Genomic DNA, 23,160 nt, shown 5'->3' with positions numbered 1-23,160 from the left:
CAGGCAAGGGCCAACCTTGTCTCCCTCCCAAGCAGAGAGGAAGCGAGGAGCCCAGGAAGAGCCCTCTGGACAGAGGCCAACAGGGACAGCTGGGTACTCTGTCAGTCTGAAGACCCGCGTGCCGCACAGCCAGGGTGAGCAGCGTGGCCCTGCTGCAGCGCTGTCCCTGGGTCCCTGGACCCAGGCTTCAACCACATATGCTCCCTGGTGAGACGTGGGGATGGCCATGGAGTTTTTTCCGACAGGAATTCTGCAGCTCGCTGTTTCCCTCCTAAAACTGGCATTGGTCCAAGAATAATTTGGTGGGCAGGGTGAAAATCGGGGGCAGAGCCAGACTCTGCCACAGCACTTGAGGCCGGGGAAGGATAAGGAGCCAAGGGCATGTGTATGATGGTACTGCCAGTCCCTGCTCTCAGGGAAGCCAGGTGATAAAGCCACCCTGGCTCTGTCAGTCAGTCACTGAAAAGCACTTTAGTGTCCCAAGAAGTCTTTGAGAGACTGTTCCTTGGCAATGAGGTTCCAAAAGTAATCCCCCACCCCTACCTCCCAGGAGGTGAGCTTTGTTCAGCAGTTGTTAATGGTTTTGGATGCCCAGCAACTGGGACTGTGCCATGAGAGCGCACATTTCCCCAGCACCTAGCGCGGGCCACAGGGCGTGCTAAATGCTTTACTTTTAGCAACCCACTTACCCCTCGCAAACAGCTCTAGGAGGTAGGAAATGTTATTTCCCCCATTTTACAGAGAAGGAAACAGGAGTTCCGAGAGGCTAAACATTTACACAAGGCCAGACAGCTAGGGAAGTGGTGGGCGGGATGCAAGTCGGGCCGTGGTCCTCTCAAGCCGCCTCCCTGCGGATCCTGCCACCACCCTCAAGGCTAACCTCCAGAACATGGGGAATGAAAGTGAGTCACCTCAACTCAGCAACGCCCTGAATCCAGAACCCAAAACTGGAACCGAGACTCCCAAGGAAGATAGTACAGTCTTCCTGTGTCCCCCGGCTTTCTCACTGGGAGAAATCAACTGACAGCCAGCTGGAGTTTGGAACTGGATGGCCCACTGACTAGCTCACATCCTCAAAGGATCACCACCGCGCCTCTCTCTTAGACACATTACTGATGGTGCCTTGTGATTCCTCAGCTGCCAAGGGTGCCAGGGGCAGGGAGGCCTGAACAGATACCCCATGACCTGGCGTGCTCAAAAGGCTAATGCGAGGGGTGTGGCTGGAATGTGGGACAGATGCTGATACATATTTTATCTTCTTTTTTTTTTTTTTTTGAGACGGAGTCTTGCTCTGTCGCCCGGGCTGGAGTGCAGCCGCCGGATCTCAGCTCACTGCAAGCTCCGCCTCCCGGGTTCATGCCATTCTCCTGCCTCAGCCTCCGGAGTAGCTGGGACTACAGGCGCCCGCCACCTCGCCCGGCTAGTTTTTTGTATTTTTTAGTAGAGGCAGGGTTTCACCGTGTTAGCCAGGATGGTCTCGATCTCCTGACCTCGTGATCCACCCGTCTCGGCCTCCTAAAGTGCTGGGATTACAGGCTTGAGCCACCGCGCCCAGCCATATTTTATCTTCTATCTGAGGTTACATTTAACTTCCTGTGGACATCTGTGCTGTCAGCCAAGAGTGACATAAATCACCTATACAGTGACTGCTCCAGATCTCTAACAGGAATGGAAATAGAGTGGACAAGCCATTTAGGCAGGAGGCGAACATCAGGCACGGAGCCCTCTGGGACCCAGCCACCTGCACTGCTGCCAGGGTGAGCCACATGCCTCCCTGGGGTGGGTGCTGTCGCACAGACACCCAGAGCAGAGGGTGTGCTCACCGCAGCTGGCTTCAACGCATTCTCAAAGTGCTTGCTTCTGCCTCACGGGGCCTGAGTCTCCTTCTGTCTCCTTCCTTGGATCTGCAAATCCCCCTCGGTGCACAGTGGGCACTGGGGGTAGCAGAGAAACTGATTAACCGAGAAGCCGAAGAGGCAAGGGGCCTCCAGACTCTGCAGCTTGGCTTCCCCACCTTCCGGGCAGACACAGGCCCTGCTCCACAGGGATGTCTAAGGGTCGAGAAGGTGGGAGGCTCCCTCACCCCCACACCAGGGACGGGCAGCTCCCCCACCAGCACCCACAACTCCTGGGCCTCCCTGCCTTCTCCTCCCTTGCACTATGGCCTGCCCCCCTAGACCCCTTTCTGGCTCTGTACTTCTCAGGAACACCCCCCTCATTCCGGCAAAAGGAATTTCCTTTCTGAAAGTCCATTTCTCACAACAGCCTTCGCTAGAATTCCAGCCTTCCCGGGAAGTCACGTGAAAACCAGTCACTACTGTGACGTACACGTGCCAGCCATAGCCACATGACAATGGGAAAAAACTCCTACATTTCAGACATTTTTTCCTCTCGGTGGGGGATGGTTCATGCATGCTCAGCCATTCACTCAACAAATACCACTTGAACGCGCCTCTCCCTTCCGCGTGGTCACCCCACAGACCTGCTTCCACTGGCGGTAGGTGGAGAACTCCTGGGAGGGGATGAAGACGCTGAGCTTGAAGATGGACTTCAGCTCGGCAGGGAGCCCCTTGGACTCGAAGTACTGGAACTCGGTCTGGGCCTCCCCGATGACCGGCACGTACAGGCACAGACAGAGCATGTTGGCAGCCTGCTGGGTGCTCCACTGCCCTCACCACTGGGAGCAAGTTCCCTAAATGCTGCCGGTCCCAGGGAAACTTGCATAAGACAAGCCCGGCCTCAGCTGTCATTGGCTGCTTAAGCCCTGCCCTTTTACTTAATTGAAAAAAAGAAAAAAACCCTCCCACGGCAAGTCCTGCCAACAGCCAATGAACACAGAGCCCGGGGGGAGAAGGTGGCATCGGGTTGCTCAAGTGAGAGGCACAAAGATGAGGGTTGACGTCACCGCTCCCTCCCTGCAGTTAATTCTTGGAGAAGAGGTCGGGTGGCGCGTTCTGCCTGCCTGGGTACCAGGTACAGAGCCCAAACCTTCACCCTCTGGCTCTGGCTGCCAACCCCTCCAAATGAACAAACAGCCTATGGCCTGTTTCCACACAAGGTCCCCACACGTGTCACACAACACAACAGTTTTCTCCTTTTAGTAAATCATTCCCAACTGAAAAATCAGTAGATGGAGACAGAGCTGATTGCCACTGAATACGGGCCCAGTTCAGCTGTGAGGACAGGAGGCTGAGGGGTAGTTGAGAGCCAGGTGCCCAGTCACCCTGGAAAGTGGACTCCACCATGGGACTGTGTATCCCGCAGGGGAGCTGCCCTGGCCACACACGGCTCCAGGCACAGTTCTAGCTGGTTCCTGCTCCAGGGAGCCTGCAGCCCTCCACAGCCCACATTGCACTGAAACCTCTTCCAGGCCATTCTGCTATGTGAGCACCAGCTTCACCTAGGGGCCCCAGAGTGCCCAGGAGCTGACATGATGAGGTTGGGAAGAGGACACCATGGCAAAGGACCCCCCAGAAGCATCAATCTGGGGTTAGCCGAGGCCTCACATGAGATCCACAGTCTTCAATGCCCACGTCCACTCAGAACACGTAGGAGCCCAGTCTTATTCTTTGCTGTTCAACACAGAAGATTTTTAAATGTGAAGTCATAGCCAGGCGTGGTGGCGCACGCCTGTAATCCCAGCTACTGGGGAGGCTGAGGCACGAGAATTGCCTGAACCCAGGAGGCAGAGGTTGCACTGTGCCAGGATTGTGCCACTGCACTCCAGCCTGGGCGACAGAGTGAAACTGTGTCTCAAACAAAAAAGTAAATTCATTAAAATGAAATGAAATTACAAACTCAGTTCCCCAAGATAGCCACACATAGTCACTGGGCATTTCTGCCACCACGGGAACGTCACTGGGCAACACAGCTCCAGAACGAGCCTTTCGGCGCAGGACGATTCTCCGCAGGCCGGCCTGAATTCTCCACTCATTCCTTCCCCCCAGATTCGTGCTGCGGAGGAAGAGACCACGTCACCAAGATGAGAACAGGCTCAGTCTCACCCTTGTTCCTTCTACAGTGCGCCACTTCCTAATATAGACTACATCTTCCCACTACCGGGATGGATAAAAATGGATAGTTATTACTTGGGGATCACAGAAGTAAAAGGACTTCTTAATGCACTAAAAAGCTGTTGTTAACTTGTAAAGAGGGTATTACAAGATGTTGATACTAACACACAACATTATGAAACAGAGATCATGACAAGTGATACGACATTTGGGGCCTTCTAACAGAGATGTGATAACGAGTCTGTGAGAACAGGTCTTGGGCTACCCTAGCGACGGATCCTATGAGGTCATACTGGATTATCCAGGCAGATTCCTGCTCAGCTGCCACTAAATCCATGACACTCAGCTGTCTCTTAAGCTGCCCAATCCAGAATGTTCTGCCTTGGGCTATTTTAACACGCATCTTATCTCTACCACCAGGGTCCTTGAAGGTAGAAGGTTCTTGCTTCAAACCCTTGAACCTCCTTGTCTGGAACTAACCTTTTGCCTTGATCAAATAAGGTGCTTCATGAACAGCTTCCAATGAGTGAATTAGCTCAGGGGCCTCTAAGACCCCAATAAACAAACTCATAACCATACTTGATGAAGGCCTATTTTTCTGAGCATCTGCAAATAGAATTGTCAGGGCATTATACTCAAATGAACAAGATAATGTATCATTATTATTATTATTATTTTTGAGACAGACTCTCACTCTGTCACCCAGGCTGGAGTGTGGTGACATGATCTTGGCTTACTGCAACCTCTGCCTCCCAGGTTCAAGCGATTCTTGTGCCTCAGCCTCCCGAGTGGTTGGGATTACAGGCACTCACCACCACACCTGGCTAATTTTTGTATTTTTAGTAGAGACTGGGTTTTACCATGTTGGCCAGGCTGGTCTCCAACTCCTGGCCTCAAGTGATCTGCCTGCCTCGGCCTCCCAAAGTGCTAGGATTACAAGTACGAGCCACGGCACCTAGCCTCTATTATTTTATTTTAAAGGAGGTTCACATTTATAAACAAAAGAGCTGAACCTTAAAATGCTGGTCTTTAGGAATGCTCATTCTATTTTACAAAATGAGATGTTGCCCTACTACAAAATTATTGTTTGCTTCTGAAACTAAATTACACAGATCTGTTGAGTATCTCATTTTAGTGATGACTGCAGTCATTCTAATATAAAAAAGCAAATATTTTGACGAATAAATTCAATTGAAGATTTCATTTTCTAATAAAGTATATTTTAAAAATAACCATGGAGTTTTATAATGTATCTAACAAAAGAAATCTGAGAAGAGATTTGAAAATGATACTAAATAAAAGTGAAACCTGTGTTCTTTTTTTTTTTTTTTTTTTTTTCCTAAGATGGAGTCTTGCTCTGTCACCCAGGCTGGAGTGCAGTGGCGTGATCGTGGCTCACTACAACCTCCACCTCCTGGGTTCAAGCGATTCTCCTGCCTCAGCCTCCCGAGTAGCTGGGACTACAAGTGCCCACCAGCATACCCGGCTAATTTTTAAAAGGGTTCTAACTTATTTGCTGCTGTGACTGAGTCCCATGGAATGTCTTCATTGGATAAACTTCAATTGGCGTTTGCTTATTTAAATCATCCATCCTACTGAGTTTCACAGGTAACTCAGGACTCCATTTTCATATAAAAATGGAGAATTCTACCCAAATAAGCCAATCTCTAGGTGCTAGTGCTCAGGACAACTGCTCTATTCCTGGAATTGCAGACTGTGGGGGCCTAGAGGGGCTCTGGGATCATCCCTTAATCTCCGAGTTAAGCAAACAGGCCTGGGAGAGGTGACCTGATTTGCCCAATTCCCAAAGCCTGTCAATGGCAGGGCAGGGCCTCGCACCCAGGGTTCTTGTTACAATATCCACTTCAAACAGCACCCAAAACAGATTTTAGTATTCAGTTCCCAAAGGATGCCGGTAAGCCGGACACTGGGAATGACAGTAGGTGATACCTCATACTGGAAGGCGGCAGGTGTGTGGGAAAGGTGTAACTTGAACAAGTTGAGCCCTAGTTAAATACAACCAAAAACAGTGTTTGTGTCACAGCTTCTGAACGCCTCTATGAGAACTAGATTATGGAGGAACTAAAGCAGGCCTCGGGTTTTAGCCCTGATGCTTCACACCGGCCTGCTTGACACTCCAAGATCTGGGCACAACGCGCATTGTGTGCGATGCCTCTCTGCTCTTTATTATTCTGACTGTGTGGCACAGATCCTCATCGGTTTCAGCTCCTCTGACGTCCATTCCTATGACTAGTATTCGGAAACAGTGACAGCAACACTAGGACCCTTAGGATTCAGATTGCAATTAATCTATAAAGTAGCAGTTCCTCTCTTGAGCATCTTCTCACAGCAAATCTGCCAATGCCACCAAAAGCTTTCCTTGTTCTACCACTATGTTACATGCCGGAAGAAACAAGGTGCTTCAGGTAAGGGCCAGAATACCACGAATAAGAACAGGGCAGGTACAGTGCCTCTGGGAGTGTAGCATTAGGTCAGAAAGTTCCTCTCCCCTCCTCTGCAATGACTCAGACTTAGCCAGGAATATTAATATGTGAGGGAGCTTTGCCAGCATCCAGCCGCTCAAGCCCCACCCACCCTTAAGGCTCTCGAACCTCATTGGCGGCTGTGGCCACAGTGTCATTTGATGATCAGGTTGCCATGACAGCCTAGTGTAGCCGGTTTCCAATGAAACCTGCCTACATTTGGCAGTTACACACACAATGAGCAAAATTCTCTGTGCTTCCGAGAAGACAGCCCCTCAGGATTTGAAAGCTTGCATGCCGCTGAGGGCACCTCCCACTCCAGAGTAATGGCTTTCTTCTCCAACTGAAGATTAACTGTAAGACAAAGATAAAGGGAAAAACTGGAACAGTTCCTAGAATAAAAGCTTGCAGGAACCTGACTCACTAGCAGACATATTTAAACAGGGGAAGTGAGAGCCAAACAAAGTAGTGCTTCTGGGATGCTGAGAAGCCCGAGAATCCAGGTGAACTTTTCTTTTTCTTTTTTTTGAAACAGAATCTCGCTCTGTTACCCAGGCTGGAGTGCAGTGGCGCAATCTCGGCTCACTGCAACCTCTGCCTCCTGGATTCAAGCGATTCTCCTGTCTCAGCCTCCCGAGTAGCTAGGACTACAGGCACCCGCCACCACGCCCAGCTACTTTTTGTATTTTGAGTAGAGACAGGGTTTCACTGTCTCGAGGCTGGTTTTGAACTCCTGACCTCGTGATCCGTCCACCTCGGACTCCCAAAGTGTTGGGATTACAGGCATGAGTCACTGCGCCTGGCCTAAAGTGAACTTTTCAAAAACGTTTCCAAAACATTCTGGGGGTCCTTTTTGTGATTTGGTGAGGCCAGCCCCAATCAGCCAGTGATCACAAACCCCAAACACCTTCAGAGCACTGCTCTGGAAAAGGATGCGGGCTGCATCCATGCTCCTGTTGCTCCAGTTCTTGATCTATCTGCTTTGAGAGTCTATGCTTTCCAGATGTGCTTTCTCTCTGGCTTCAAACCCAACCAGCTGCTCCATATCCCACTTGGGGCTCCCTCCATTTGCAGCCAGCTGAACTGTCTCTCCATGGGGATCAACCAGTAAAAGGTGTGGGTCTCTTGATTCTGCAGGCCAGGAACTAAGCTGCTCAGAACAGACAGTCCTACCCTGAGGCAGCCCCTGGGGGGAGAGCTGGCAAAGGGGTATTGTATGATGCTGAAAAATAGAGCAGCTAATTGCTAAAGACAAAAATAGGTGATTTTAAAAGGCAGTCAGCTATTCGAGGTAGTAATAAGGCAAGCAGGTCTACAGATAAAAGTTCCTCACAAAGCTAGTGCCACAGCCATTCCAATCTTGCCTAGAACAATCAAAAGGTAAAAAGTGACACCCTCTCTTTGCATATTAAGCACGCACATCTCAGGCATAACAGACTCTGAGAGACTTGCTGCTTTGCTCAGAAGGAACCCATCAAAAACTAAGACTTCTCCCCGGTGCCCACATGACTGCAAGTGTTATTACATCAAAAGTCTCTAGTAGCAAAGGCAAAATGAACTTTTATTTCTTAAATGCAGCAATTCAACTTAACATTTCTGTGGTATCTACAATGTGCCAAACAGAGCAGAATCTCCTTTTCTTCTGATTTTTATCCTGAGTAAAAAGATTCAAAATAACCAAAGCTCAGGAGGTGAACAAGGTCACTCCTTCGGCAGGGAGGAGAAATCTGAGCCAAATGGCAAGTTCCTTTTTGATACTGAGCACTGCATTAGTCTCGTTAAAAACTGCTTTCCTAAGGAGACAACCAGGCAGCACAGGACAAGGATTTGGGGGTGAAATCTCAGCTCCACCTCTCTTTAGTTGTTTAACCCTGGGCAAATAATGTAACCGTTCTGCCCCTCAGTTTCCTCATCTACGAAATGGGGATACTACCACTTACCTTGGCTCTTGTGAGGATGGTAACTCACGCTCTGGGCTCAGGAGGGATGAAAGACCCCAGAGTTGGCAGACTTGCAGCGGCCGCAGTCATTTCCAGAGGGGCACCAGCCTCTGCGCCTCATGACTCCAGCCTCTCCTCGGACCCAGTCTCACGCCTTCACTCTTCCTCCCAGACCCAAAGGAGAGATGGGTCGGACCCAGGCAAAGGGACTGTGACCTTCAGGATGCCAAGACCACCCCCACAGCTCCAAGCAACTGGGTTCCACAGTCGAGGCGCACTCTCGCCCCTTTAGCTTCGCCCTTCCTGAGCTGTTCAGATAAGCTAAGGCACACTTTCACAGTCTGCCCCTCACTTTCAAATGGCCTTCTTCAGCCAAACTAACAAATCCTAAGGCAAATCTATCGCAACCTTCCTTCCCTCAACAGCCACACTGGGGTGATCGCAGTGGGTAATGCAGCTTTCACAGGGGCCACAGAAAGATTTTAGATTGAATTTGTGGGCTTCCTCATTGCCTACCACTTCTCCCTGAACCCCAAACTAATGTTATGAGTTCTCCCTTCCTCCCCACACTCGTTTTTTTCCCCAGGAAAATGATCCCAGACCAGGCCCTAAACTAGGAGGTCCTCTTGAGGCCAACATTACCTTAGGAAACTGCTCTGCAGGTCCAACCACCAGCAAAATGGTGGGTCTCTTTTCCGTGGCCTCAGCCCTTCCGTCCTGTTTCCCCAAAAAGCTTGCCATCTGGTCTGTCCGGGCAGGGGCTGGGGTGCCTCTGACTTCATGATCGTCCCCCTCTCTGGAGCCTTGGCACCCAGCCCTGGGGAAAAAGCTAGCTAGGAAATGCCACAGCATCTGCAACATCACAGTCTCCTCCAAACGCCTCCGATGGTGACTGTTCACTTTTGAGGGATGTGACCACAATACCAAGGCTCTCTGGCTACACAGCTGCTGGGAAGACTGGCCTGGGAGTTCTCAGGCTGGAAGCTCTGCGTGCAGGGGCGGTTTCCTGCTTTTTCAAATGTGCTAGCACTGCTGTCGTGCCCGGCCTGAGAAGTAGCTCACTGTAAGGGAGCCTTGCCGGGCTGCTGGCAATAAGGAGAAAGCAGCTGGAGCTTCTTCAATAACAACTCACTTCTGCAGGTGACGGTGAGCAAACGTTTGGCTTTTTTAAAAAACAACAACAAAAAGGAAAACGCGACAGCCAAGCAGACCACTCCCAGAGGCAGCAAGCAACTTCGAGCTCCCAGTTATTCAGCTGTCCTCGCTCATCACCCAAGCCGAGGACCCGAGCATCCAGTCTGCATTCTCACTGCAGCAGAGCCCGGCCAATCACCTCTGCCGACACTACCAAGTTCATTATCCCCACCAGCACCAGCCCTCCAATCATAAGCAGCTGATTGCCTGCATGAAGCCCGGCAATTCTGCAGGGAGGTGCAGACTCAAGCTCCAGATGAGGCTCAGCTTACAGAATCCACTCTGAGCTGGCTCCTTAGCAAAAGTAACTCCCTGTCCTCCACCCGGGTTGCTTCCAGAAGGCATTCACCATCAGGTGCAACACCATCAACAGTCCTTGGCAGCACGTCCTAAGAGCATTCTAGAAACATTTTTCCTTGTTTCGAGATCCAGTTTTCTCCAACAGAGCACACGCCATATCACAGCAGCTACTTCTGCTGCGTCTATCTCCAGAAGATGAGCTGCCTCGGAGCAGGGACCAAGTCACAGATCTTTCTGCCCCTAGGACTAGGCACAGATTAAGTCTGTAGATTGAACTGTGTAAAAGGTCATAAATAAAAAGGAATTAATCTTTGGTCATTTGTTTCTTGGTTTACTAACAGATAAAGGCACTGGCTACTGTCATCCCTCACTGCGGTGACCCTCTGATAGTGTTCACAACCTTTACTGATTGATTGATTGATTGAGACAGAGTGTTGCTCTGTCATCCAGGCTGGAGTGCAGTGGGTCACTCTCGGCTCAACGCAACCTCCACCTCCCGGGTTCAAGCGAATTCTCCTGCTTCAGTCTCCCGAGTAGCTGGGATTACAGGCGCCCGCCACCATGACTGGCTAATGTTTGTATTTTTAGTAGAGACAGGGTTTCACCATGTTGGCCAGGCTGGTCTCAAACTCCTGACCTCAAGTGATCCACCCACCTTTGCCTCCCAAAGTGCTGGGATTACAGGCATGAGCCACCATGCATGGCCCCACAACCATTATTTTAAAAATACAAACACAAAGCTGGATGTGGTGGCTCACGGTTATAATCCCAACACTGGGCGGCCAAGGCAGGCAGATCATCTGAGTTCAGGAGTTCAAGACCAGCCTGGCCAACATGGTGAAACCCCGTCTCTACTAAAAACAGAAAAATTAGCCGGGCATGGTAGCAGGCGCCTGTAATCCCAACTACTTGGGAGGCTGAGGTAGGAGAATCACTTGAACCCAGGAGGCGGAGGTTGCAGTGAGCCAAGATCACACCATTGTATTCCAGCCTGGGCAACAAGAGTGAAATTCCATTCCAAAAAAAAAAAAAAAAAAAAAAAAAAAAACACAAAATCAACTTGTTAAAAGACAAAGTATAGAAGAAAGGGGATTGTGTGCTGCCATTTATTCCTAGCTTGTATTTGTGAAGACGGCCTCTGGAAAGACAATCAAATTGAAGAGAGGGTGTGCGGCAGGGAGGGCACTTGGGGCTTTGAGAGAAGAAAGGCAGATGAGAGACGTGTTTTCACCATCCTCTTAAATCTTGCGAAACTGAACCATAAGCATGTATGACCCAGACATACACACACACACACATAAATAAAACAATTATTGAAAAAGAAGGCCGAGCGCAGTGTCTCACACCTGTAATTCCAGTACTTTGGGAGATGAAGTGGGCCGGCTGCCTGAGCCCAGGAGTCTGAGACCAGCCTGGGCAATGTGGAGAAACCAGCCTCTACAAAAAGTAAAAAAAAATTAGCCAGGCACTGTGGTGCATGCTGTAGTCCCAGCTACTCAGGAGGCTGAGAGGTGGGAGGATCACTTGAGCGTGGGTGGTCAAGGCTGCAGTGAGCCATCACTGTGCCACTGCAGTCCAGCCTGGGTGACAGAGTGAGACCCTGTCTCAAAAAAAAAAAAAAGATGATATGGAGAGAAAGCAAGACAGTTGAGATGGGGTCCTAAGGCTTGTTCTGAAAGCTGAAGGAGCCCTGTATCTGTTGCCCTCTCACTAGATAAACAGAACTTGTCCAGAAGCAGTTTTGCATGTTGATTCTTCCAGAATCAGTCTCTGGAGCCAGACCCCAAATTCCAATCCTGGCCATCACTTATTAGCTGTGTAATCTTGGCTAAGTTACTTCAGCTCTCTGTGCTTCACTATCCTTATGTGCAAAACGGGGTTAGTACTTCATAGAATGGGTTAAAGACTAAATTAGAGAATATATAAAGCTCTTAGGACAGTACATGGAGCTATTAGCTATTTTATTATTATTATTACCTACAAAATGATTGTGAGTCATCCAACTAGGTCATTTTAATACTAAAGAAGAGCCAGTCCACAGCCAAAAACCCTAAGGAAATAAAAATCCTTTGGCCAGGCGTGGTGGTTCACGTCTGTAATCCCAGCACTTTTGAGAGGCTGAGGCAGGTCTTTTGAGCCCAAAGTTTGAGACCAGCATAGCCAACACAATGTGACTCTGTCTCTACAAAAAAATCAAAAATTAGCCGGGCATGGTGGTGCGTACCTGTAGTCCCAGCTATGTGGGAGGCTGAGGTGGGAGAATCACCTGAGCCTGGGAAGCGGAGGCTGCAGCCTGGGTGACAGAGTGAGACCCTGTCTCAAAAATAAATAAATCAATCCTTTAATGAATGTGAACCCTGTTTCTAGGCACAGAAAGTCTGGCCAGATGGAAGAGATAGTGATGTTTTGGCCTCTCATCTACAGACATAAGAGAAATCCTTTATTTAGATTACCGCTTTTTTTTTTTTTTTTTTGAGACAGAGTCTCACTCTGTCACCCAGGCTGGGGTGCAGTGGCCGGATCTCAGCTCACTGCAAGCTCCGCCTCCTGGGTTTATGCCATTCTCCCGCCTCAGCCTCCCGAGTAGCTGGGACTACAGGCGCCCGCCACCTCACCCCGCTAGTTTTTTGTATTTTTTATTAGAGATGGGGTTTCACTGTGTTAGCCAGGATGGTCTCGATCTCCTGACCTCGTGATCCGCCCGCCTCGGCCTCCCAAAGTGCTGGGATTACAGGCTTGAGCCACCGCGCCCGGCCTAGATTACCGCTTTTTAATTTAAGGCACTTCCTCCTACCACAGAACTGAGTTATGAGTTCAAGGGCTTCCAGCCAAGATGGGACCAAGTCACCTTCCTGCCTACAACTACAAGTGCAGACAAAACATAGAAAACAGGCCGGGCGCGGTGGCTCACGCCTGTAATCCCAGCACTCTGGGAGGCCGAGGCGGGCGGATCACAAGGTCAGCAGATCGAGACCATCCTGGCTAACACGGTGAAACCCCGTCTCTATAAAAATACAAAAAATTAGCCGGGTGCGGTGACAGGCGCCTGTAGTCCCAGCTACCTGGGAGGCTGAGGCAAGAGAATGGCGTGAACCCGGAGGCGGAGCTTGCAGTGAGCCGAGATCGCGCCACTGCACTCCAGCCTGGGCAACAGAGCAAGACTCCGTCTCAAAAAAAAAAAAAAAAAAAAAAAAACACATAGAAAACAATCTTTCCCAGCCATTGGACAACAGGCTAAGGACATTGATTCCTGAGAAATGTATACAAATGAAGCCAGGAGCGCCTCCCATTGCCCCAGCTTCCTGCCTGGAGCTTCTAGTCTAGGTGCAGAGCGGAGAAGCCAGGTGGAACCCAGCAGCCTCCTGATGTTCAAGAGATGGGGCTGGGAGGCTGGGGAGGCCAGGCCAGGGCAGCTGGAGTGTGCCAGACAGAGCACTGGAGAGGAGGGAGCTGCACAGAGGGTGAGCTCCTTCAAGGGTCCCCAGGGAGTCACAGCGCATGGGTGGGAGGAACCTACGTGAGCATGGACAAGAACCATCCCGAAGGATCACAGGGCTAGGAATAGTCCCGTCCCGTCAGCCAGAGTGGAAAACCTCAGAACACAGGGAGGTTCGGAAACAGTGCTCAGAGGGTTTTGCCTCTACAATGAGACAAAGCCAGCCCTCGGCTAAATGCTGTCCTTGTTCCGCCCAACAAAGCAACCCCTGCAAGGGTCAAACTACTCCAAGATAAAGCTCAAGAATATTCATAGGAATACACTAACAACCAGCACCCAAGAGGGTGAACTCCAGTAAAAAAATGAATAGGAACTACAAAGAAGCAGGAAAAGACCCATAATGAGGACAGAAATCAATAGAGACTGAGCAGAAATGATACTTAGGACACAGGGACATTCAAAATGATCATAATTGTACTTCCTATGCACAAGAAAGTAAAGATCAAGTATGTCATATAAAGACTCTGCAGATTAAAAAGCCCCACCTCAAACTATGTAAAAACTACAATATCTCAGATGAAAAATGGTTTTAACAGATCAGACGCTGCAGAAGAAAAGATTAATAAACTTGAAGACACAGTAATAGTCTTTTATTTATTTATTTTATTTCCTAAATTATTTATTTTATTATTTATTTTATTATTTATTATTATTTTTTTATTTTATTTTATTTTGTTATTATTATTTTATTTTTATTATTTATTATTTATTATTTATTTTATTTCCTAAAATAAAACACAGAGGAAACAAAACAGAGCATTGGTGAGCGGTGGGATGACCCAAACAGGTTAACACCCATAGCTGGAGTCCATGAAGGAGGGGGCTGAAAAAATAATTTAAAGAAATAATGGCCACATTTTTCTCCAAGTTTATTTATTTATTTATTTTTATTTATATTTTTTTGAGACGGAGTCTCGCTCTGTCGCCCAGGCTGGAGTGCAGTGATGCCATCTCAGCTCACTGCAAGCTCCGCCTCCCAGGTTCACGCCATTCTCCTGCCTCAGCCTCCCGAGTAGCTGGGACTACAGGCGCCCGCCACCTCGCTCGGCTAGTTTTTTGTATTTTTTTTAGTAGAGACGGGGTTTCACCGGGTTAGCCAGGATGGTCTCGATCTTCTGACCTCGTGATCTGCCCGTCTCAGCCTCCCAAAGTGCTGGGATTACAGGCTTGAGCCACCGCAAATTTATTGAAAGCTACAGATCTACATATCTAAGGTGCTCAAGAAACCCTTAGCACAAGAAACATCAAAAAAACTAACTCTGACACATCACAACTAAATTTCGGAACACCAGTGATAAAGAGGAAATATTAAAAGCAGACAGAAAACAAGACCCATTACATACAGATAAGAATGACTGTGTTTCAGCCAGGCGCTGTGGCTCATGCCTATAATCCCAGCACTTTGGAAAGTTGAGGCGGACGGATCACGAGGTCAGGAAATCGAGACCATCCTGGCCAACGTGGTGAAACCCTGTCTCTACTAAAAATACAAAAACTAGCTGGGCGTGGTGGCTCATGCCTGTAGTTTCACCTACTCAGGAGGCTGAGGCAGGCGAATCACTTGAACCTGGGAGGTGGAGGTTGCAGTGAGCTGAGATCGCACCACTGCCCTGCACTCCAGACGGCGACAGAGCAAGATTCTGTCTCAAAAAAATAAAAAGATAAATAAAAATAAAATAAAAGAATGACTGGGGTCCAGGCGCAGTGGCTCACTCCTGTAATCCCAGAACTTTGGGAGGCCAAGATGGGTGGATCACAAGGTCAGGAGACTGAGACCATCCTAGCTGACATGGTGAAACCACATCTGTACTAAAAATCCAAAAAAAAAAATTAGCCAGGCATGGTGGCGGGCACCTGTAGTCCCAGTTACCTGAGAGGCTGAGGCAGGAGAATGGCGTGAACTCGGGAGGTGGAGCCTGCAGTGAGCCGAAATTGAGCTAGTGCACTCCAGCCTGGGCAACAGAGCGAGACTCCACCTCGGCGAGGGGGAAGATGACTGGGTTCCTGAGTGAAACAAAGGTGATTTTTTTTGTTTTGTTTTGTTTTTTTGAGACTGTGTTTTGTTTTGTCGCCCTAGGTGGAGTGCAACGGCATGATCTCGGCTCACTGCAATCTCTGTCTCTCAGGTTCAAGCGACTCTTCTGCCTCAGCCTTCTGAGGATCTGGGATTACAGGTGCAAGCCACCATACCTGGCTAATTTTTGTATTTTTAGTAGAGATGGAGTTTCACCAGGTTGGCCAGGCTGGTCTCAAACTCCTGACCTCAGGTGATCCACCCACCTCAGCTTCCCAAAGTGCTGGGATTATAGGCGTGAGCCACCACACCCGGCCCAAAATATAGGTGATGAATAAAAAAAAAAAAGAAAATAGGCTGGGTGCAGTGGCTCACGCCTGTAATCCTAGCACTTTTGGCAGCCGAGGCAGGTGAATCACAAAGTCAGGAGTTCAAGACCAGCCTGGCCAACATGGTGAAACCCCGTTTCTACTAAAAACACAAAAATTAGCCGGGTGCGGTTGCAGGCACCTGTAATCCCAGCTACACGGGAGGCTGAGGCAGGAGAATCACTTGAACTCGGGCAGCAGGGGTTGCAGTGAGCTGAGATCGCCCCACTGCACTCCAGCCTGGGCTATAGAGTAAGACTCCGTCTCAAAAAAAAAAAAAAAAAAAATTAAGAATGACTGGGGATGTCCCATCAGAAATTGTCAATCCAGAATTCTATTCCCAGAAAAATATCTTCTAAAAGAAAAGCAAATTAAGAGATTTTTTTCAGATACACAAAAGGTGAAAAAGAATTTATCACCTGCAGGTCAGATTTGCATTTACAAGAGATGTTAAAGAGAGTCTTTCAGGTGCAAGGAAAATGATACCCGATAAAAACTGAATCTATACAAAGAAATGAACACCAGAAATGCTAACTATGTGGATAAATGAAGGACTTTTTTCTTAATATTTAAGTATCTTTTTTTTTTTTTTTTTTGTGAGATGGAGTTTTGCTCTTGCTGCCCAGGCTAGAGTGCAATGGTGTTATCTCAGCTCACTGTAACCTCCGCCTCCTGGGTTCAAGCAATTCTCCTGCCCTCCTGCCTCAGACTCCCAAGTAGCTGGGATTACAGGCACCCACCACCATGCCCAGCTAATTTTTCTATTTTTAGTAGAGATGGGGTTTCACCATGTTGGCCAGGCTGGTCTTGAACTCCTGACCTCAGGTGATTCACCCACCTCGGCCTCCCAAAGTGTTGGGATTACAGGCATAAGCCACTGCTTCCAGCCTATTTAAGTATCTTTAAAAGATAAGTGACTATTTAAAGTAAAAATAAAACAATCCACTGTGGGATTATAATGTGTGTAACAGTAAAATGCATGAGAACCACAGCTCAAAGCCTGGGAGGATAGAAATGAAAGTATACTGTTTAAGATTCTAAAACTAGGCCAGGTATGGTGGCTCTCACCTGTAATCCCAGCACTTTGGGAGGCTGAGGCGGAAGGATTGCTTTAAGTCAGAAGTTTGAGACCAGTCTGGGAAACAAAGTAAGATCCTGTCTCTAGAAAATATAGCAAAATTAGCCAAATGGCCAGGTACAGTGGCTCACGCCTGTAATCCCAGGACTTTGGGAGGCCGAGGTGGGCTCCTGTAATCCCAGCTACTTGGGAGGCTGAAGCAGGAGAATCGTTTGGACCCAGGAGGCGGAGGTTGCAGTGAACCAAGATGACGCCACTGCACTCCAGCCTAGGTGACAGAGTGAGACTGTCTCCAAAAAAAAAAATCTGTTTTAATGTTACCACTGGTTGCTTGTGCCTGAATTGCAGAGAGGAGGGTATAATTAGGCATGTCCCTCCCTTCCCATCATGGCCTGAATTAGTTTTTTGCGTTTACCTGGAATGCCCTTAGCCCACTGAGGTCCATTCAGTTGGTTGGTGGAGCTTAGAATCGGTACTTTTAAGAGAACAGATTCTAATGGAATACACCTCTAGAGGGAAGTAGTGAGTCGAAACATGGACACTTGACTTACTCCAAATTACTCTGATAAAATGCCCAGAGTACAAAGGCGCCTGGAGTACCACACACAAAGACAATGGGAGAATCCCAAGGGGGTCTTAGAAGAACAACGCAAAAAGCGAAAGCGAGTTCTTACGACTGACCGACTCCACAGCAATCTCCAAGTCTCCTCACCTCCTTGCTTAACTGCCTAGTACCCATCTTAGAAATATTAACACTCAGTCGGGCACAGGGGCTCACGCCTGTAATCCCAGAACTTAGGGAGGCCGAGGAGGGCGGATCACAAGGTCAGGAAATCGAGACCATCCTGGCTAACACGGTGAAGCTCCGTCTCTACTAAAAATGCAAAAATAAAAAATTAGCCGGGCATGGTGGCGGGCGCCTGTAGTCCCAGCTACACAGGAGGCTGAGGCAGGAGAACGGCGTGAACCCGGGAGGCGGAGCCTGCAGTGAGCGGAGATCGCGCCGCTGCACTGCAGCCTCGGCAACAGAGCCATACTCCATCTCAAAAAAAAAAAAAAAAAAAAAAGAAAGAGAAGAAATATTAACACTCAGAAGCCATGAGAGGGAAGAGTGTTAACACTTTTTAGAAAGTTAACAGATGAAGTGAGATTTTATTTGACAGAAAGTCGGAATGATTAGGCTGATTTGATGAGGACTGGCACAGTCAATATGGTCATACAGAAGGCCTTTTCCATGAATTAAATGAGTCAAATCTGCAGCTCTAAGATTTTGACCAAAACCAGAACCCAAACCAAGACCAACAAACAAAAACTTTTTTATTTTTTTTTTTGAGACAGAGTCTCACTCTGTCGCCCAGGCTGGAGTGCTGCAGTGGCATGATCTCAGCTCACTGCAACCTCCACCTCCCGGGTTCAAGCGATTCTTCTGCCTCAGCCTCCTGAGTAGCTGGGACTATAGGTGCCTGCCACCATGCCCAGCTAGCTTTTCTATTTTTTAGTAGAGAGGGAATGGCTGGTCTTGAACTCCTGACCTTGTGATCTGCCCACCTCAGTCTCCCAAAGTGCTGGGATTACAGGCGTGAGCCACTGCACCTGGCCTCAAACAAAAACATTTAAAGCAGATGTACAGGCCGGGTGCGGTGTCTCACACCTGTAATCCCAGCACTTTGGAGGCCAAGATGGATGGATCACCTGAGGTCAGGAGCTGGAGACCAGCCTGGCCAACATGGTGAAACCCCGTCTCTACTAAAAATACAAAAATTAGCCGGGAGTAGTGATTCTAGCTACTTGGGAGGCTGAGGCAGGAGAATCGCTTGAATCCGGGAGGCGGAAGTTGCAGTGAGCCAAGATTGCGCCACTGCACTCTAGCCTGGGCAACAGAGCGAGCCTCTGTCTTAAAATAAAATAAAATAAAAATAATAAAGCAGATGTACAAAATGTGTAAGGGGATATGCTGTTTTCAAAATTACTTTTGGGTGGTACAGGAGGCAAGAGTTTGAAGACTCTCTTTTATATACTGATACATGGCAGTGCCAGTCTATTCCAGAGGCAGTACTGTAGCAGGTGAATGTCAGTCTCTGCTGGAATGAACCAATCAGCCAACAGAAACACTCAGCTCCTAGGTGCTGCCTGCGCTGGGCGGCTGGAGTTTCAGGCTGTAAGGCAGGACTCTTAAACACCCACCTGGTGTGACTCAGCAACAATTGGACAACGAAGAGCCACAACTCACCTCATTTGGCACAAGTGGAACTAAGGTATGGCAGATGACGGAATTGCAATAATGAAATAAGGAAATCTGTGATCTATTTCCATTTTAGGAAATAGAACCGGAAAATCTAGCTCTGACAAAAACTCCCTAAAGAAAACTCCTGTAACTGTGGAAGGAAAAGAGAAGTCTGGCACGAAAACCCTCAGTCTTGTGGATGGCTTCTGTTTACTCCTGGTGAAAAGCCAGTTCCCCCTCAAGGTTCTAAGTTCAAGGTGAATGCCTATTAAAGATGTCTTTTTGTTTTCTTCTTTCTTTTTTTTTTTTTTTTGAGGCGGAGTCTCGCTCTGTCGCCCGGTCTGGAGTGCAGTGGCCAGATCTCAGCTCACTGCAAGCTCCGCCTCCCGGGTTTACGCCATTCTCCTGCCTCAGCCTCCCAAGTAGCTGGGACTACAGGCGCCCGCCACCTCGCCCGGCTAGTTTTTGTATTTTTAGTAGAGACGGGGTTTCACCGTGTTAGCCAGGATGGTCTCGATCTCCTGACCTCGTGATCCGCCCGTCTTGGCCTCCCAAAGTGCTGGGATTACAGGCTTGAGCCACCGCTCCCGGCCGTTTTTTTCTTTTATTTACATGAAAGTTAGAGGCATACAAAATTTACACAACCCTAAGTGTAGGATTTTAAGATACAAGATTTAAGTCAAGTTCTGCAGAAGCAAGACTCTGCGTGGAAACATGGCATTTCTACTTTATTTTATTTTATTTTATTTTATTTTGAGACAGGGTCTGGCTCTGTCACCCAGGCTGGAGTGCAGGTGTGATCATGGCCACTGCAGCCTCACTACCTCAACCTCCCAAGTAGCTGGGACCACAGGTATGCCTGGCTAATTTTTTTACATTTTTTGTAGCGATTGGGTTTCCCTATGTTGCCCAGGCTGGTCTCCAACTCCTGGCCTCAAGAAGTCCTCCCACCTCAGCCTCCCAAAGTGCTGGGAGTACAGACATGAGCCATCGTGCCCAGCCTCGTTTCTCTTCTTTTTCTGCTCTTACAAGAGCATGATTCTCCTTTAGATTAGACATGTGCACCAAGCGTAAGGCGCAGGGGGTGAATATGGTATGGAGGCCAGCATGCGACAACCCAATCACCTAAAATGTTCAAAAAATGTTGAAGCAACCCAACACGGCCCAGTGGGAGCCACGCAATTCGTCCATGTGAGCCTACTTGTTGTATCCACCCTGTCCTTATCGTCTCCTTTCATTCTCCCACGTGAAAAAGCAAACCAACACATTTATTACTAAAGCAACACAAAATGTTTTTAGTTTCTGGAAACTGATCTCAGGATTGCACTCTCACACTGAGATGGTCTGAATCAATACAAACTTAACTCTCACCAGCTGCTTGCTCTGCTTTGCACAAGGACCGCAGGCAGAAGAGAGGTCAAGGGGGTGAAACCCTCCCTGGGCTGCCTTACATGCAGCACAGTTGTTCAGGGTGGGAGGGCAGCTGGGAGAATGCTGGCTGATAACCGGTTTAAACCAAGCCAGCTCTCCTAAACAATTCTTTTTTTTTTTTTTTTTTTTTTTGAGAATTGTTTAGGAGAGCTGGCTTGGTTTAAACCAGTTATTAAAAGGAACTTTTTTTTCTTTTTGAGAAGGAGTTTTGCTCTGTCACCCAGGATGGAGTGCAGTGGCACAATCTTGGCTGATCTTGGCTCACTGCAACCTCTGCCTCCTGGGTTCAAGCGATTCTCCTGCCTCAGCCTCCCGAGTAGCTGGGATTACAGGTGTGCATCACCACTCCCGGCTAATTTTTGTATTTTTAGTAGAGATGGGGTTTCACCATGTTGGTCAGGCGGGTTTCACCATGTTGGTCAAGCTGGTCTCAAACTCCTGACCTTGTGATTCACCCACCTCAGCCTCCCAAAGTGCTGGGATTACAGGCGTGAGCCACCGCGCCCGGCTAGGGATTCTTTAGCTATAGAACTATCTACCCTTAGATCCTATTTTTCCTTCTTCTATAGGTTAAAGAGGAAGAGACTCTGGCAAATAAAAAATACACCCAAGTCATTAATGAAAAAAGGAAAAAAGTTAACTGTGTCCATAAATGCATCACTAAGGGGTGCTGAGGAACCCTGTCTTTCTCCCTAAGATTCCCCCTACAATGCTTTTATAGGACACTGGACAAACTGTTTAACTTCTCCGGCCTGTAAAATGTGGGGAGTGAACTGAACAACCTTGAAAATGCTCCAGTTCTAACACTATATGGATTCCAACTCAATCTAAAAGCCTTAACCAAAAGCAACAAAAGGGTTTTGGGCAAGTGGGATAGAAAAGGCCAACAATGGCTGGGCGCGGTGGCTCATACCTGTAATCCCAGCACTTTGGGAGGCCGAGGTGGGCGGATCACCTGAGGTCGGGAGTTTGAGACCAGCCTGCCCAGCATGGTGAAACCTCATCTCTATTAAAAATACAGGAAAAAAAAGTGGCTGGGCGCGGTGGCTCAAGCCTGTAATCCTAGCACTTTGGGAGGCCGAGACGGGCGGATCACGAGGTCAGGAGATCGAGACCATCCTGGCTAACATGGTGAAACCCTGTCTCTACTAAAAAATACAAAAAATTAGCCAGGCGAGGTGGCGGTCGCCTGTAGTCCCAGCTACTCAGGAGGCTGAGGCAGGAGAATGGGCGTGAACCCGGGAGGCGGAGTTTGCAGTGAGCTGAGATCCGGCCATAGCACTCCAGCCTGGGTGGCAGAGTGAGACTCCGTCTCAAAAAAAAAAAAAAAAAAAAAAAAAAAAAAAAAAAACAGGAAAAAAAAAAAAATTAGCCGGGTGTGGTGGTGCATGCCTGTAATCCCCAGCTACTTCATGCCTCCATGCACTCCAGCCTCATGCACTCCAGCCTGGGCGACGAGAGCAAAACTGCGTCTCAAAAAAAAAAAAGGCCAACAAGATTGATGAAGGTGTGCACCATAGCTGGTTTTAACCAACAGGACCATTCCACTGTGTCCTATCTACTCTACAGATAAGGATTCAACAGACAGTTGGTTCTTTTTTTTGAGACGGAGTCTCACTCTGTTACCCAGGCGGAAGTGCAGTGGCACGATCTCAGCTCACTGCAACCTCCTCCACCTCCTGGGTTTTTTTGAGATGGGGTATCACTCTGTCGCCCAGGTTGGAGTGCAGTGGCATGATCTCGGCTCACTGCAACCTCCACCTCCCAGGTTCAAGTGATTCACCTGCCTCAGCCTCCCCAGTAGCTGGGATTACAGGCATGCACCACCAGGCCTGGCTAATTTTTTTTTTTTTTTTGTATTTTTAGTAGAGACAAGGTTTCGCCAGTTGGCCAGGTTGGTCTCAAACTCCTGACCTCAAGTGATCCACCTGCCTTAGCCTCACAAAGTGCTGGGATAACAGGCGTGAGCCACAACACCCAGCCAGTTGGTTCTTATTCTTGGTGATCTAAACTACCCTCTCTCCACTTGTTTTTTCTTTTTTTTTGCATCAGAAGCATTTCAATCAATGGTTTTTGAGAGTCTTCTCACACAATGTAGGCGGTTTTGTGTTTTGGAAGAAGTGTCACATCAGACTCCAGCCAACCGGGAGGGAGGGGAGGACAGGAGGAAAGGTATGGAGCCAGAGGTTGATGGAGTAACACTGAAAGCTTCAGGCACCGGCAGGAACAGGGACAGCCACCTCTCCAGTTTCCCCATTGACCCTGCGGAAAATGAGTCATGACTCACCTCCTCAAACTTCCTGGAAAAGCTTAAAGTAGATAAGAAGCTCCTTATGGCCTACCTTTGTTATTCATTTACTTTAAAGGAAGATGCATCTTTAAGACAACAGCTTCTTTTTTCAGGTATGGTGTTGAGTCTTTTATATCCCATATTAGGAACAGTGTAGCTATCATTTTAGTCACGGCTTCCTGTGCACCACCAGGGCCTTAAAATGCTGAGACAGAGTTATGCACAGGTATGTCAATGTCACCAACGATGAAAATAAATGTGACCAAGTTTTTTTTTTTTTTTTTTTTTTTGAGATGGAGTCTTGCTCATCGCCCAGGCTGGAGTGCAGT

At 48.3% G+C, this 23,160-nt stretch overlaps 1 protein-coding gene across 3 annotated transcripts in view; it reads right to left on the bottom strand.

The window, feature by feature from the left end:
* Positions 1-23,160, bottom strand: part of SLC25A25 (solute carrier family 25 member 25) — a 43,054-nt gene that overhangs the window by 9,076 nt on the left and 10,818 nt on the right. The window contains exon 1 of one of the 3 annotated variants that reach the window (XM_030919397.1): positions 9,079-10,242. The exons of 1 other annotated variant lie outside the window; for it this stretch is intronic. In XM_030919397.1, the coding sequence (XP_030775257.1) occupies positions 9,079-9,297 (219 nt within the window). In that variant the 5' untranslated portion in view covers positions 9,298-10,242. Of the gene's footprint in view, positions 1-2,482; positions 3,439-9,078; positions 10,243-23,160 lie in introns of those variants that run through there. One more of the 3 variants, XM_010367811.2, reaches the window with a different exon arrangement.

This window comes from Rhinopithecus roxellana, chromosome 16 (genome assembly GCF_007565055.1).
Source record: "Rhinopithecus roxellana isolate Shanxi Qingling chromosome 16, ASM756505v1, whole genome shotgun sequence".
Lineage (NCBI taxonomy): Eukaryota > Metazoa > Chordata > Mammalia > Primates > Cercopithecidae > Rhinopithecus > Rhinopithecus roxellana.
Note: the sequence above shows the minus strand (reverse complement) of the source record. Positions and strands in the feature narration are given on the sequence as shown.